This window comes from Solanum lycopersicum, chromosome 8 (assembly GCF_036512215.1).
Source record: "Solanum lycopersicum chromosome 8, SLM_r2.1".
NCBI classification, from domain to species: Eukaryota; Viridiplantae; Streptophyta; class Magnoliopsida; order Solanales; family Solanaceae; genus Solanum; species Solanum lycopersicum.
In genome coordinates this window covers 23,667,275-23,684,900 of record NC_090807.1, presented here as the reverse complement: position 1 = coordinate 23,684,900, position 17,626 = coordinate 23,667,275, and the positions used below count along the sequence as shown (strand labels likewise).

Below are 17,626 nucleotides of genomic sequence, written 5' to 3'. Positions count from 1 at the left end.
GCATTCATCTTTGGAAAGATTTCCTGCAAAATAAAGAGAAATTTATATAAACATTAACACAAAAAGGCTTTTGGACACACTAAACTTAAGGAAAAAGTATTAATAACACCGTGAAACCACAATATATCATGGTTTGAGACATGGTGTTGTAGACTCTCACATGGTTTTTCTAAGAGACTTCAATTGTAAAGACAGTTATAATTTTTTGCATTTTTGTATATTCTTATTTTATGATATGGAATGAGATTTTTATGAGGCTTTTTAGAGTCTTGTCTGTCGTGTCACATCATGGGAGTAACCTTGGGTCGTTCAAATATGGTATCAGAGTACAAGATTGTTGGATGGTTTTAAGATGTCTCAAACAATGTCTAGTAAAGTTTTGTTCCTAAATGTGAAGCGTGCCACATTATGAATAGGAAGCTATTGGATGTTAGGAAAGTGTAGCTTAATCATTCTCTAAGTTATGCCATAGATTTTAGAATTATTAGGTATTTACCTAATATGTGTCCTATTATTTTCACGATATGACTGCTTCAAGGGCTTACAATGGAATAAATGAGAAAGACAATGTGGAGCAAGAGGTTCTCCTCAAAGCTCCTCCCCAAGCTCCAAATTGTCCCTGTAGGAGAGAATGTGTATAAGGAGAAGATTTTTTATGCTTTTCAAATTTTGACTTATGTCGGGATAGAATTTCAAGAATTGTTTGGGCCACATATGCAGGAAAACCCTCAATAGTTGATAGTTAAGATCTCTAAGGTGCAGAATTTTGTGAGAGCAACTCCGGTAGAGAAGGAGGAGTTGGTTGCTTCTTAATTGAAGGATGTACCTCAACTTTGCTTTGACCAATGGAAATAAGAAAGGTCGTTAGAAGCAGGTCCCATGGAATGACAATGCTTTAAGAATGGGATATTTTATAGTTTTTGCCCTTTGTAGATAAGATAGGCTAAGATACCTGAGTTTATTAACCTTCACTAAGGTAGGATGAGTGTTGAGGAGTATGCTAGAGTGTTCACTAGGTTGTCAAGATATGCTTCATGGCCGACCCTAGAATGAAGATAAGTAAGTTTGTGTCGGGTGTGTACGACTTGATAGAAAAAGAATGTAGTATGGTTAAACTTATGAATGATATAAACGTTGATCATCTTATGATTCATGCTCAACTGTTTGAAAAAGAGAAAATTGAATAGAGGTCTAGAAGATCAAAGTGGCATAGGCTAGATGATGATAATTCCTCTCAAGAAAGGTTTTATCGATAAATATATTCTAAGGTTTCCCCAAATTTTAACTAAAAGAGTGTGTCCACCCCTAAATCTCAAGTAGTGAATGTTAGTCGATCGTATGTTATTAGGCCTCTTATGCCAGGTGTACATAAGAAATGATGTTAAGTGTCTAGCTGATATGAAGGGAGGATATGGTTATGGTGGAACTGGCCACAAAATGAAAAGTTGTTCGATACTCATGGCTAGGGGAAGAGAATTAGGTTTGATGCTCTTGAAGTTGTAGTTGAACAAGAGTGTCCTCTTAATGTGCTCCTGGTATGTTTTTCAGACTTAATTCTATTCTGGTAGTGCTTGTCTTTTGTGACTTTATAAATTGAACATGATGAGCTTTTATGTTGTTCTTAATACGAATAGGTTTAATTATGGTTATATCTGTTTAATTGTAAAACTCAACTTAGCCATATAGAATTTAAGGATGTGATGGAGAATTTGATGAATAGATATTTTTAGTGAATCCAAGAGATGTTGAGTGATTAAACTCCTTTGAAAGAGGATAGAAGTGTAATCTGCAGGGTTTACAATCACCTTGTGTCATAGATGTGAAAGTTAAGCGGTAACTTGCTCGGACCTTATAATTGAATGAGAATAGCAAGGTTTTTGAGTGTTCTAGATGTCTATGATATTTATTTTCTTAAAATACTCTCCTTAAGTGGTGTAGTGAGTTTGACAAGTTTTATCTCGGTTTGGAGGGCTCATATGAGACCTTGAGTTGTGTTGTTAAGGTTGATTGTGAGCAAGAATTTCCTAATGAGAACCTCTCTAATTTAGAATTACGAATTAGGATCTTAGATTGTAATGTTAAGAATTAGAATAGTAAGGAAGTTCTTCCATGAGAATGTTGAGAAGTGGTATTTTAGTAAGGGTTTTAATTGAGGGTGCTACTAGAGAAACCAAGGGATAATGAGACGTCCCGATGTCATTATATTCCTCCTTTAGATTAAGATGATAAGACTTCCTTAACTCGTTTCATGATTGTGGAGTCTTGGGTGTTATGTGAGTCCAATGATTTCCTTATCCCATAGAGTTACTCTTTGTTAACCTTGGTGAGGTTTGGATTCATGATTATTAAACCTTTATTGGTTTTAGAACCAGGTATGGTTATTATGAGTGTTGGTGATGCTCCGGGATTATTTGAAGGGATTAGTATTGAAGGTCTTATTAAGGGTCTTGCTCCCAAGGGGGATATGATATGCCTAGATAGAAAAATTGATTGAGAGTCCCGATATCCTCATCCCTTTATTTTATTCCTATTCTAGCTTGATAGTAAGAGTTCCTTTTTGGGATTGTGTTATTTCTTGGAGTCATGAGTGTTCTATAAATTTCCATGATGTCCTTATGTTATGCATGTTGTTGATGAGAATCCATGTTTTGTATAAAATGAGTTTTCATGATTTCTATGTTCCTTATGTTGTTGTGAATTTTTACTATGATGATGGCTTATTTGACTTCATAAAATGATTCGATGAACATTCTTTGTTATGATTTTGACAAAATTGAATATTGGATGCATAATGATGTGTTGAGCTTGATTATACTTGGAAAATTTAGTTCCTCCAATGATATTATGATAAATGATGATCAAAAGAGTTAGTATAGGCTTTCTCCCAAGGGGAGATGGTGTTCCTAGCTAGCAAGTTTGTTATGTGCGTATGTGTTTCCATGATTTCCTTCTATAATACATGTTCATGAAAACTTGCGTCTCCAAGGAGAACGAGTTCATGTGAAACATTTTCCTCATGTTGTGGCGCCTTGAGCATAAGTTGTCTGTTGTACTTCAGGAGAAGAATATATGGTCATGTTTTTACTAGGAAATGGTAGTTCCTCCTTGAACATGGCTAGTTATTGATATTATTTCATCTTGGGTTGTTAGGTGTAGTTCCAACTTCCCTATGTTCAATTGGTTATGTATTGATTTGGAGTTGATATTTCCTCTTATGGCTTGTTCATTATTTTGATGTGTCAAGAATAATGGGCTGCTAGACTTGAGTCTTTAATTTCATAAGGTGTCTAAGTTGTCATTCGAAAACAAATGTTCGCAAGGGGCAGATAATGTAACACCCCCCACAAACTTATGGGTAAAACTAGAGCCTTACTAGTGTGTTGTTGAGTTTGATATGGGGCTTATGTTGTAAAATAATTTCCTAAGCTTAGGTTGAGGGGTTAAACATCAAGGTAGACTCCCCAAGGACCAACTAGGGGTCCTTGAGAAGGAACCTAAACCCTAACCCCCAAAGCTCCCCATAACTGCCAAAATTGTTAAAATGTTGTGAGCTACGGATGGGACCTACGTGATGTAGGTACATCCACGCTGAGTAGCACTTGGTCATGGGTCATGACCCCAAGTGAAGTGTTCAGTTCAATGACCTATACACCTGCAGTATGGTCAGTAGACCTACCTACGGAGCATAGGTCCTAGGTCATGGGTCATCCCTGCAAAAGCTGTCCAATTCGGCCAAGACTTAGACATTTCAGGTAAGTCCCTATTTTAATTAATATAATATAGAGTCACTTTATATTTATTTAATAGACTTATATAAGACTTTGTAAGTGTTAACTTTATATTGATTTAATAGACGTATATAAGACTGTTTAAGTGATTAACTACCCATTTACAACTCATAATTCTCAAACCAAAAATGGAAACCACTTTCATTCCAAATAATCTCTCTATAAAAACCTCCATTGGAGAAGAACTAAAGGTTTTGAGCTCAAGATTTCATCATTTATCTTCAATTTAGTGAGGATATCTTCATAAGGTATGGTGTATTTTCATATATCGGTAGACTTCACCCATAGATTCCCTTCGAAACATGATTCCAAAGCTTCCAATTTCCCCCAGAAACCTAGGTTTCAATCTAACTCATGGGATCTCTTTCAAAACTTTTTCAATGGTTTATTTATGATGGATTATGATTATATTGATGATTTTTTTTATTTATGATGAAATAACCCCATGAGCCCATGAATCCCCCATATTTACTAAATTGTGAATTCATGATGTGGGTTTACTGATTAATGAAGTATGCGAATAGATTATGTTTATATTAATTGACTTTATATGATTCCACGTGACTATAATAGATTGAAAACTAAGCATGTGGTAGGATTACATTGAGAATCAGGTTATATGATTATCATGTGAGGCATTGCTTGAGGGTACGACTTGTAGCATGATGATGACTTCTAGGCCTTTAAGGGTAAAAGATAATATATGAATATCTAAGTATGTTAAGACTTTAATAAGGAATATATCATGTATGTTGAATTGCATATGGAATGATAGTAGAAGGAATTCACCTACATGACTTGTAATATGAGTAAATGAGTATATACATATAAAGAATGATTTAGTTGAGTCATGACTATATCAGTGTCTAAGGTAGTGAATGCTAGATGTGTTGACTTAATATGATCAAGGATCCTTGAATTAAAGATATGGGGGGTATGCATAATTATCATATTATGTGCATGTTTTATGAAAAAATCAGATTAAAGTGTCTATGATAATAATGTTGTTGTTGTGTCATTGAAAGGGCAATAACACGTAAACCCCATGATTGAACATGAGTATGATGTAACTAAGGTTTTTATTTAGTTACTAAATAATAATATTCCCCTTATTTAATGTAGTAATTCTAGATGTCTGAGTTGAGTTTGATTCATAGCCCTCAAAGTGAAAACAATGAGCTTTTGTACATATTGATGAGAATTGTGTATGAGATTGTGATTAACTTAGGAAATGAATATTCAATGATTATTTTTTAGTGTTGGTATTGCTTAAAGATAATTATGCACATACCCTTACGAGTGACTTGTTTGAAGTTTCTATGACTATAATAATGTTGTTGTGTTGATTGAAAGGTTATTCTCATTAAAAACTGTGAACATTATAACGGCCCTAAAGTGAAATAGGCATATATAGAGCTTTTATATTGTTTCAATGCTTTTAGTTAGGTTAGTTAATGTGTATATGATCTTTGAAGTCATTCCGGTTAAGTTTGGCGTCAAACATCAAGGAACGACCAAAATGTTTGATGACTAGTCACCTATGCGCTTACATGTACTTGTGTGTGTCATAAGTTTATAAGGTCTTAAATTGATGAATTATAGTGTTTATAGGAAGTGTGTTGAGTTTGGAAGAGTTTGGAGATCAAAAGTCGAAGAACATCCTATGACGTTCAAAAGTTATCTATTGGAGGTCCTTGTGTGTTGTATATGCCTTAGCATGTTTTATGAGTTTGTTTGTGTTTAATTTGATTTTAGTTGTTCCTAAGACCTATACGTGCATTTTTAGGTGTTTGACATCTAGGTACGACTCCATGTAGGACCCACAAGGGACCCAAGAAGACGACCCCAACACAAAGGGGCAGACTACTTGGTCGTGACAAAATGACAGCCTGTCAACCAAACGATGGCTCATAAATGGGTAGCATCTATAGATCCTTCAGTCCTACACCTTATGGAGGTGAAGACCCAAATGATGGATACAATCGATGGGGTTTAGGCCAGTCAACGGTTTGTCGATAGGTGGTCGTCAATGGCACCTGCAATAGTGTTCTTGACACGAATTGGCTTGGAAAGTTTTAGGAAATTCACCCCCAAGTATTATAAATAAGGGTTAAGGTTTATTTAGGTGTATATGGTAATTTTAAAAATATTTAAGTCATTAAACTCTAATTGAGACCCTAGCATCTATATCAAAATCCTTAACATCCCAATTTCTCTCCAGAAAACTCCATGAGAGCTCAAGGTGAAGATGGAGCTTGATGATGGATCTTCAATGGATATTATGACTCGGTTATATTTTTATTCTTATAATAATTTAAAGTATTTATTAATCTAAGGTTTTCTATCACCTTAGAGTCAATTTGAAAGATGATTTCAAAGATCTTCAAGTTTATGAAAAAGTTACATTTCTACAAGTCATGGGTTCTTGCATGAGACATTTTCAAATGTTAAGACATGATGTTATTGATTTATAATTGATGTTTTACAATGATAAACCTACATGAACCCTTGACCTTCTCCAAATTTGACTATAATCAGGGTGAATTGATTATGGCTTAATAGTAATGAATTCATGTCTAGATTGCTTTAGAGTATTGCTTTATGTATAGTTAATGAATTAATGGTTAATAGGATGCCTCAATTTGATTATAAGAATATTTTATATAGTGGGATTGTTGTTTAGAATTGTATTGATGGCTATTGGTAAGAGCCTTTGTGAATTTAACTGGTTGGAATGGTGAAGGATTGTTGATGATGGTGATGGAATGGTGTAAAGATGACCTAATATCTCTATATTATGTAGAATTTGTAGTGAATTGTATTGATCTCTAGGGTCCACTTATAGAGGCAGTGTTTATGTGTTTATTATGTGATGAACATGGCCTTTGTCGGCATTATTGCTATGCACATTGCAGTAATATCATGTTAGGGCTTATATGAAGGTATCATGTGAAGTTATTGATGTGAAGTAATGTGATATTGTATGAGATGTTATGGTTTGTATGAATATGTGAACAGAAATATAATGTGATATAAGTGTAAGTCTTGTGTAAAGTACAAGCATGTGCTCTTCTAATTGATGAGAGGTGATCATGATAGACTATAACTCCTTATGTGTGTAGTCTTGATGTTGAAGTACGATTTTTCTTAATTGACTATGTGAGTCTTATGATGGAATCTATATGTGTTTATAGGTATCTTGTGTGGTAGGCTTAGTGTCCCTACTTGGTACTTGAATGACATTGTATGAGTGATATGATAAATGGTGTGTCTTGACTTGGTAGACCTAAGTCCCTCTTCTTGATGCATGAAAGATGTGTGAATATGTGATATCTTGACTAGGTAGGTGTAAGACCCCAAAATGAGTTAGGGTTTATATAGACTAACATGTTTCTCTTAAGTTTCTAAGGTCCTAAAATGACTTATAATGTGGTTTAGAGACAGTGTATACTGTTTGAAGTGATTTGGAAGTCGAACATGAAGAGACGACCAAAACATTCGACGACTAGTCACCTATGTGCCTCATGTGTTCATGCATGTTTATAGACTGTATGTCATTAGCTTGTTCAGTATTAAAATGAGTTATAATGATGTTTAAATATTGTATATGGAGTTTTGAGAATTTTTGGATGTCAAACAACCAAGAACGTCCAACGCGTTCGAAAGATAGCCCTTAAGTCGCTCAATGTGTGTCTCGGTGGGGCCTAGCCTGTTAGGAGGAGTTGCAGGTGTTTGATTTGGGTGAAACTCATGTATAATGTCTAATATTTTTCAGTGGTTTATTTATGTTGGATACGTCCGGGTACAACTTCTGAAGGGCGTCGCAAAAGGCCCCACAAGAAGGACCCAAGGCTTGTCGAGACACTGCCTTGGCATTGTCAATCGACGGCTAGTTGGCCAACCAACGGCCCGGACCGTAGGTAAGGTCTCGTATATTGGTACTTATATTGGGCAGGTATCAAGATAAAGGTTGGTCAGGGACCAAACGACGAAAGCCAATACACGGCCCGTCGACTGACTAACGGCCAATAGATGGCTCCATCGATAGTGGCCTGTAAGTTACTGTTTGCGTCTGTTTTAATTAAGGGGTGAATGGTAAATTCACCCCACATACTAAACTTATCCTAATAGGTTTATTTGGTTATTTTTGGGTGTATTTAAGTGACCAAAAACGTGATCAACCCCACTCCCAGTACAATTCACCAAATTAGACTTTTCCCTCCAAAAATATTCTCTGTAGAACCTCCATTGTAGATGAAGCTCAAGAACAAAATGGAGATTGGATTTCCATGGATGAATCATAAATTTTTATATATTTTAATGTAGATAAAGGTATGGTGATCCTTCATCTCTAGTTATCCTTCCATTTGGAAGTTAATCTCAAAGTTTTCAAAGAGAAAAATATGATCAAGTTCTTCTTCTTCATTCTAGCCATGGGTTCTTTCTTAAATTGATTTCAAAAGTATAAAATGAATGTTTTTATGATTATCTACTGATTTGGACGTGATTTTTAATCCTATTGCATGATGACCCCATGCATCTTTCACAAACTCGATTTTAGCCTATGTATGGCTTTATGATCTTGATCTTGTGAATATCGATATGTGATTCAATTATGTTAATATGCTTATGTCTACTGTCTAGTATGTATATTTATGGTGAATTATTTATGAATTATACATGTGAATCTGTGTATGAAGATTTGAAAAAAAAAACTAGTCTATGTTCTATTAGTTCACTGTAAGTTCGGATTCATGGTGATTGTTAGGAGATTTTGATTGGGTAAAGATCATTGTATCTACTGTCTTAATTGGATATTATGGATGAATTGTGAACAAGTGATTTCATTATTGATTAATGTTGGTTAGCCTATGATTCTTCTACTCTCCATGGATGTCTTAAATAACATGTTCGCTATAATATAAAGGTTATAGCAATGGTAGTAGGATTTCGTGTAGATTATATTGTCATTATCTACTGCCTCATATTGATGATATTAATAGATTGTGGGTATGAATTCTTTATGATCAAAGAAAAGGCATCTTGGCATGAATTTGATCTAGGTTTTTCTAGCATACAATTTGAATGTTGTAATGAACATTATGTGATTTTTATTCTAGGGTAGATGAAGCATGATTTAGATTTGATTTATATATATTTGTATACTTCCCTAAATTTATATTATTGGTACATGATGATTGTTGAACTAAACTAGGGAGGTTAATTGATGACCTAAGACTCTCTACTTCCTAGTACATGTGAGATGCCTTGTATTATGTTATAGTATGATCTTCAAGTGACTTGTGCATGGTTTCTTTATTATTAAAATACATATATCTACTGTCCTATATATGATTGTTTATTTACAAAGTGTATTGACCAATGATGATCAAAGGGTGAGAAATTGGTAAGAATGTTTATCTCCTCTACTTCCTATCATAGTAATGTTGATGAAGCCTTGTATGGAATTGTATTGTATGGTCCACTTATGGTGGCGGTGTTTACTTTATTTTCAATATATATATGTGCTGAACATGTCCATGAAGGCAAATTGATGAATATATAAACATGTGCTTATGATGATACTACGTGAAGATTATGACTACTTTCCTATTCTAGTTGTGATTTAGGGTGTAAGGCTATTGTATGAGAATGTGTATATCAATGTTAGGGTAATGTCTAGGTGCTTCCATTAATGAGTTAAAAATGGTTAATAATCCCTTACCTATGTATCCCTATGTGAATACATGAATAGCACAAGTTAGAAGTCTTAAGTGTAATATGAAATTGACTTGTCTGCTATGCTATTGTGTGTTGTGTGGTTTATGCTTGATAGAGTATTATGGTCTAAGAGGGTGGCTTCCTCAATATGTTGTGATCGCAATTATGTGATCATGTTTACCAATGTACACACATACTCACTTTACATGCATGTTACAAGTAGTATAAGTTATGGTGTCTAAATGAAAGGTTGCTCTCATACTCACAAGTATCTACTACTACGCATGTTAAGATGATGTTTATGCAAACATGATATGTTTTTCCTTAGCTAGGATGACTTGATAGATGTACTAGTATAGTCAAGGGTATGCGACTTTGACTATGCATTGTACATATGTACCTTGATAGGATAGTTCTAGTTTTGGTTTCTTTATGTATGAATATGTATGTATGAACATGTGTGTCTTAATGTGTTATGTGAAAGGTTTGCTCACATATATGTATACACATACACATGTATGGAAACCTAGTCAAGAGAGGGGCCTTTAATGATGTATTCATGTGTACCCTAAACTAGATGGTGTTTTACATATGCTATGTTCATGTGAAGAGATTCTTTACATGATTTAGGTTTATAAATTTACATATATGACCTATGATTTAAGCATATGAGGGGATGACTCTCCTAATCCTATGTTTTTAAAGTAAAAATATAATAAAAGTTTTCAATGAAGGGAACTTAGCCTAGCACCAAGTGAACTTAAATATGAGTGTGTGTCTCTTCCTATGGTAGGAAGGTAGGTCACCATAAATCTCATGAAGTGGATAACCACAATGCCTCGATGGGCAGAAATAGTGTTTCCATAAATGAAGAACTAAAATGCCTAATCTTGGCATAAAAAGGGTTTTTCACATGCCCCTCCAAGTTCCATAACTATGTTGACACCATAGGATACTAGCTAGTGGATTCCACCTAGAAAGCTATGTCATATTTTGTTCTACTTTGGCAGATAGACCTTCTTCTTTCTGTGTGGGGTTTTATGTCACTATGTATGTGTTCCTGATGCATGACATTGTAGTATTTGTCTACTTGTTATAAAGATGTGCATGATATGAGTAATTATGCATGATGTTGATCTTGTTGACTATATGATGAAGGTCTTGACTTAACTATGTCTATGTTGTACTAAACTTTTATGATGGTATGTGTTTCCTTGTATAGATTGTATGTATGTTTTATTGTGGCCTTAAGGTGATGCATTGCACCAAGTATAACTAGAGGGTTACTTAGGAAGTTAACGAATAAAAAGGAAAAGATTCCACTGTTAAAAGGAATTGAGCTCACTGTAAAGTGACTCAAATATGTAATAAATTTGATAAGTGATATTATGAAATGTCTGGCCTTTGAATATGCTTATATGAAGTATGTTAATGATATGAATGCTATTCTTTAAAGTTTTTATAATGATTTACTCAAAAGGCATGAAGAATGATTTCAAAAGAATGTCCCTTTTAAATGCATGTTTTTGCGTGATTGTCATACTTACTGCATTCTTGTACTAATCCCATTCTTCTATACTTTTTACACAAAGTGTAGGTTATGGATTCTTAAAGGGTGTCTACATGATTGAGGATCTTGATATGTGATTCCCAAGCTCAAGTGAAAGAAATCCTTAAGTTCAAGGATTTCCTATGTTATTGTTTATTGTTAAGTCTTAAATATTGTATAGTTATGTCTTATGTTTTAAGGGTCGTGTCCCTAATTTATACTAATGTTGTTGAGTCTAAGATGGCAAAGAGACTTAGAGTCTATATATGTATCATGAATTATATTTTATACGTATATGAGGTAAAGTTTTTAGCATATGAGGTGCTATGGAAAATTTTAAATTTTCTTCTAAATTTACTATGTCGATGCAATTAATGATAAATATTTTCTTTTATAAGATCTCTGAGAGGTCAAGTATGCCATGTTACTTCTAGGGGGTGCTCCCCGGATGTGAAAGTAGGCTAAATCACCCTTGTCTTGTATGTATGACCTTGAAATATGTAAAGATGGTTATGACATTATTAAAGTTGAAAGTCATAATGGTATCCTCCTCATGTGAATGATGTACTTAGGGATAGGTTAGCTGGAACGACATGAAAACAACTCTAAGAAAGTCATTGAACTTTGATATTAACCATTGTGTGGAAGCTCTAGTCATCAAATCTTTGCAATAGGCATTATGGTGAGGTAATACTAGAAATGTTGCCTTTTCATATGTTTTTTGATTGAACTACTCTATGAGAACAAAGTCTAGCACCGAGTGAATATCCTTGGGGAGTTACTCTTCTTAAGTTGAAAGTCGAGTCCAAAGAAACCCTTGGTATTCCTCAACAACGTGTCTACATGACAGGTGTCATGGTTCTACCCTTGGCACGTAGAACACCCTCCATCAAAGTAGGTTATAACTCCGGATTCCATTCGTAGCTATTATGGTCTATGTCGGTTAATCCCTATTCTCATCATAAAGGATACATTCTAGTATTTGAGAAGTTCTAAAACATTTAGAAAGTGGAATAGGAAGCTATCTAGACATGGCACGAGTAGTCTTTGAAGATGTTAGTATGTAGGTTCCCTAAGTCTTTTCAAGACCATTATGTGAAGTTCTCAAAATGTCTGGTTTTATCTCAAAATGGTTTAAATGAAAATGTGGCTTCTTAATAAAGTATGTTTTATAGAAAGGGTCTTATCTTGGGTAGCTTTTGAGGATTGCTTAGGTAGGCTTCAAGAGGGTGTATGGACGGTCTCTTCATGTTTTACTTAGGTGAGTATTAGAGTAGCCATAGGTAGGGAGTCTAAATGATATGAAGTCTGGTATTATTGAATATGAGTTATGTGATATGTGATGTATGGGAATAACTTTACATTAGGTAGTCTTGAGGATCATCTAGGTATGTGTGTGAAGGGGTTGTATGGGCAACCACTACATATCTTACTTAGGTTGGTCTTAGGATAACCTTCAGTAGAGGGTCTATGTGAATATGGTCATGTGATTGATGTTATTTGAATTATGTCGTATATGTGATTATTTAAATGTGTTCATATCTCTTAAATACTTTTATGAAGGTTTTATCAAATGTCATGAAAATCATGTTATATTATAAATGTCCCTTGTTGATGGTTTTTCCATGGCTTCCATACTTAGTGCATTTAATGTTCTAACCCCTTCTTTTTCCTTTTTGACTAGTGTAGGGATTTGGAATTTTTGATATACCTGGAAGACGAATAGGTTTCTAAGGGTTGAAGATGAAGTATTGGTTAGTCCTCATCGATTCGAGGACAATACCCACATGCTCCTTATTTCATATAGTCTTTATTTTATGTCTTGCATGGGCTTAGTCCCAAATGTTGTATATTCAAGTAGTATATGGTTTAATGAGATATTGTAAAGAGTAAATGTTTTTAAAAGACTTCCGCTTGAGTATTAATGAAATAGTTCTTCATTGGTGAAGAAAGTTTTAAATTCTTACTTATTTTGGTGTATATTGTTCAATGAATGCTACAAGTGGCTTAAGTTAGACTTTTTGGAGTCTCATATGTCGTGTGAAGATTCAAGAACGCTCTAAATTCTAGGTTATACTTGCTGGTCCTTACAAACATAAAGTGAAAGGTTTACAAACATATTAATACTTCTAAGGTTGAAAGGTCATTCTGACCTATTGTATCTATGAGTTATGTCATAATATCATGTTAGATTAATTGGTAGTGAATTCTTACATAAACATGAACTTAAGTAGAGACTTAACATGAACTGAAAGTAATTACACCTAGGACTGAGTGGATACGAAAATAATATGGAAGCTTTTATCCCAAGTTGTTTAGCTTCCCAAATGAAAGCTTTTACGTCAGTTAATTAAATTTTCTTAATGGGTTCCTTTTTTGTGCCAATCAGTCTGGGTTCCAAAAACAGTTATCTCATGAGAAGGAAACCTTTTTTCTGCAATATGAGTTTCTAGAAGCAATCTCCTTCTCCCATAACTATGTTCCCACAGGTCATTAGCTAGTGGATCTACCTAATCTGACAAACTAGTTCTACCTTCAGCAAATGGGACACCTATTTTCGGTGTGGGGGCATGAAACCGGATTTCCTGTAGCTCAACATGGTCTATGTCAGTTAAGGCTATTTCCCTCCATAAACAAGAACAAGAACATGAACGATGAACAAGAACATGAGTTATGTACTATGATTCATCAAGATGATATACTTAATATGAAATGGGTTATGGTACTCCATCCATTCACTGCATTAGTAAGCATTTACAATGGTCATGGTATGTTTCTATTATGATATGATTAATTATAATTTAATACATGTTTTATATGATTTATCTGCATGATCTTGAACTTTACTTATGATTTCTCAATGAGCTCTACTTAGTGTGAGTAGGGGTATGGGACTTCACTTATGCATTGAACAAGTAGACAATGAAAGGGGTTATGGTGTGATTTCCTTTTTGCTATAAAGATATATCAATCTATACGTGGATAATTTAGTATTTCTAATAGTCACTGTAGTAGTTATAAGTCATGAACAAAAATGTTTCCTTGTCTATAATTGTTGACTATGGATGACATAAAAACATAATAAGTATGAGCATTGTGGCCTAAAAGTAATACTTAGTGTGGATGGGATTATGGGATCTCATCCATGCATTGCACAGGTATAACCTAGGGTTACATATGTGATGCTTCTATTATGATGAGATGATCTTTGTATTTAACTATGTGTGTGAACTATGTCTTGTGATGATTGAAGTATGCATTATGTTTATGCTAGAGGCTATGGTTCTGATTATGATGATATCATTCATGTTATGGTGAATACATGAGTTGTGTTATTAGCTACTTATTCCCCAACTATTTCTAAATGTCGTTCCAAATTGGCAAATAGCATGGTTCCAACTAAAATGTCCATTTTAGCATGTTTTAAGGATTTTTATGCATGACTTCCATGCTTAGTACATTTTTGTGCCAACACCACATTTGTACATTTTCTATAAGTGTAGCGTTTGGTAATATCATTTTCCACCCTCGCGGATAGTACCATAGTAGATAAAGAAGAAGAAGATTGGTGAGTCCTCATATTATTCGAGGGATGACCGTTATGCCCCTTAAGACTTTCTTTATGTTTTAAGACTCTTTTAAAGTTTGTGTCACAAATATTGTATTCATGTATTATATATGGCATGATACATAATGTTTTAGACTCCTGAATTGATATATTAGAAAAATTCTTTCAATTTTAAGTGTCGACGATCGTTGGTCTGTAATATAACTCAACCAAGAGTTAGGATCGAGTCCTAAGGGAGCATTTTTCGAGAATAATCATCTACGTACAAGTTAGTTCAAATTTGTAACATCCGTGAAGTAACCCGTAGACGTAACTGGAGCCGCCGTCCTCGTAGAGGACAAGGACTAGCCTCTTAATATTCATCAATACATTCATAGGTTAAAAATGTGGAAAATTTAAAAAAATTATACATTAATCATGAGGTTTACATGGACCTCTCGCATACACATAATCCATTCATATCGAGTATACATAGACCCTTCATATAAGAAGATTACATAGTCTTCTACTTTTATGCCACATATATATAAGATACATAACATAGTCATAAAATGAATGTCCCATATCATAACCATCTAAACGAGAGTATAACAACTGGGCATAACCCATACGTCAATACGATAAAAGGCATATATAGGCTATACAATCATGGTACTCAAATGAAATATAATGAACAACGTGTATTTTAGACTAATAAACATCCAATGCTATAAAGTGACATTGTCCTCGAAGTGGTGAGAACCTACCCAACTTAGAGAATGAGAATCCAAGTCTTCCTTCAAAAGTCATCACGAACCCTTCAACGACCGGAACCTAAAATGTTGGAGGGGAAGGGTGAAATGGGGTTAGTACATCACTTGTGCTAAGTATAGGATCATATGCACATACAACATAGTAATCATGCTAAAAAAGGACATTTCATTAAAGCTTCCTAATTTACATTGGAAAAACTTTATGCACATTCAAGAACCAGTACCAATCAATAAGCACATATTCCTTAAGTCAAGACCATGTATGTTATGACCCGAGGGTATACCCTAGAAGTTATGGTATCCTCAAATCTTAACACGGCGTCGTTGACCTCTCACTTCTCTAAGAGAAGACCTTAGACATCTTTCATTGTATAATCGTAAAAATAGCAGAAAATTTATAACTTTTTCATAGCAAATCATATGCTAGAACATTACTTCATATATATATATATATATATATATATTTCGTGTGAAAATTTTTAATTCCACGATACTTTTCATACATGTATGAAATGAAGGATGTCAAAGGGATTGTACAAGACCTCTGAGAGGTCAAATACATTGTGTTCTGATTCAAGAATGACTTAACTTCTAGAAGTTACTCTCGGGTCGTGACAAACTTGGTATCAGAGCATAAGGTTATTAAGTAGTCTTAAGAAGCGAAAAGTCTCAAAACTCCACATCTAGTAGGGTCTTGATCATCGGTGTGAGTCGAGACACATCTATGGGCGAGAGGCTATAGGGCAATAAAGTCTCCCTTCTTTCTACTCCTATGTCGTGCCATAGAGATTAAAAATTATGAGTGTCCTTTTCTTATGGTTTTCATTGTGTTTCTAAGAAGATGAATACGAGGAGGACACCGGCTAGGAGGTTTCAAGAGAATGATATGAATGAGCGACTTCCTCCCTGAGGTGGACAAGTGTCACAAGATGTTCAAGGTTCTCAAGATTATCAAGTCCCTATTGTTGAAGGAGGTAATGAGGTTCCAGTGGTTCACCCAGTTATGGCTAATGGGGAGATTAGAGAGGCTCTCCTTACCCTAGCCCGAGCTATGACAACTCAAGTGAATAGAGACATTGGGCCTAGGGTGAATACTGTGGAGAGTACTATGACCTCTAGATTGAGGGACTTTATGAGGATTAATCCTCCTATCTTCTTTGAATCTAAGATGGAAGAAGATCTCCAAGATTTCTTGGACGAGGTGTATAAGATAGTGCATGTTGTAGGAGTGACTTCTAGAGAAAAAGCAGAGTTAAATTCATATCAATTGAAAGAAGTTGCTCAAGTATGGCTTACACAATAGAAGGGTAGTAGACCGGTCGAATAGGGTCCTTAGAGTGGGAAGAGCTTAAGGAAGCATTCTTAGAAAGGTATTTTCCCCGTGAGAAGAAGAAGGTTATGATTGAGGAATTTATAAACCTTAGGCAAGGTAGAATGAGTGTTGAGAAGTATTCCTTAAAGTTTATCCTATTGTCTAAGTATGCACCATCCTTGGTGTCTAACCCTAGAGATGAGATGAGTAGGTTCCTGACCGTTGTTTTAGATATTGTGAAGGAAGATTGTCGTACAACCATGCTCCATGGTGATATGACTCTATTCTTTTGGTGTAGTCTCAATCCATTGAAGACTCTAAACTAGGAGGAGAAGTAGAGAATCTAAGAGGGTAAGAACCGAAGAACAAGTTCAACATAAGTTTAAGAAGAGGGCTCCAAATAGAGATTGTTCTAGTGATCCAAAGATAATAATGATAGAGGAGGTGGTTCCCAAGTGATTAAGTCTACTTGTGCTACTTGTTGGAAGAAGCACTTTGAGAAGTGTCTAGCCGGTACTAGTGGGTCCCTTGGTTGTAGAAAGGATAATCACAATTTGAGAGATTTTCCTACTATTGCGGCTAGAGGAAGAGAGGCCAAGCAAGTTCCTTCCAATGTTCCTGAGGGTGGTGCTCCCAAGAGGAATCGCTTCTATGCTCTCTGAGCCAAAAGAAACCGGTGATGATGATGATGATGGTAAGTTTTTGTTTTCTCTCTTTAGTTATATGAGTTCCTTCTAAGTGGGGAGTATGGTGAGTAGTATAATGGTGATTTTTTGTCTCATCTCTTTTATTCAATTCAACCTTGAGAGATAGAATATCATTGTAGCATGTTGCATGTTGCATTTTGCTTAGGAATTTAGTTGAAATTAAATTTCATTGATTCCTTACATTGTGTATTTCATGAAGTTATGATTATGTTTTAAATTGATTCTATGT

General features: G+C 34.8%; 1 protein-coding gene across 1 annotated transcript; it reads left to right on the top strand.

Moving 5' to 3' along the window:
• The first annotated feature begins 16,381 nt into the window (after positions 1-16,381).
• LOC138337865 (uncharacterized) lies at positions 16,382-17,352 on the top strand. Its single transcript, XM_069288301.1, has 3 exons — positions 16,382-16,663; positions 16,989-17,041; positions 17,130-17,352. Exons 1-3 carry the CDS (start codon positions 16,382-16,384, stop codon positions 17,350-17,352), a joined length of 558 nt encoding a protein of 185 aa, XP_069144402.1.
• The last annotated feature ends 274 nt before the right edge of the window (positions 17,353-17,626 follow it).

Coding starts and splice junctions, on each gene's coding strand:
- LOC138337865 (XM_069288301.1), top strand. CDS start 16,382: ATGGCTAATGGGGAGATTAGAGAGGCTCTCCTTACCCTAGCCCGAGCT. Junction 16,664..16,988: donor AATTGAAAGAAGTTGCTCAA/GTATGGCTTACA, acceptor CTTTTGGTGTAG/TCTCAATCCATTGAAGACTC. Junction 17,042..17,129: donor GAAGTAGAGAATCTAAGAGG/GTAAGAACCGAA, acceptor TAATAATGATAG/AGGAGGTGGTTCCCAAGTGA.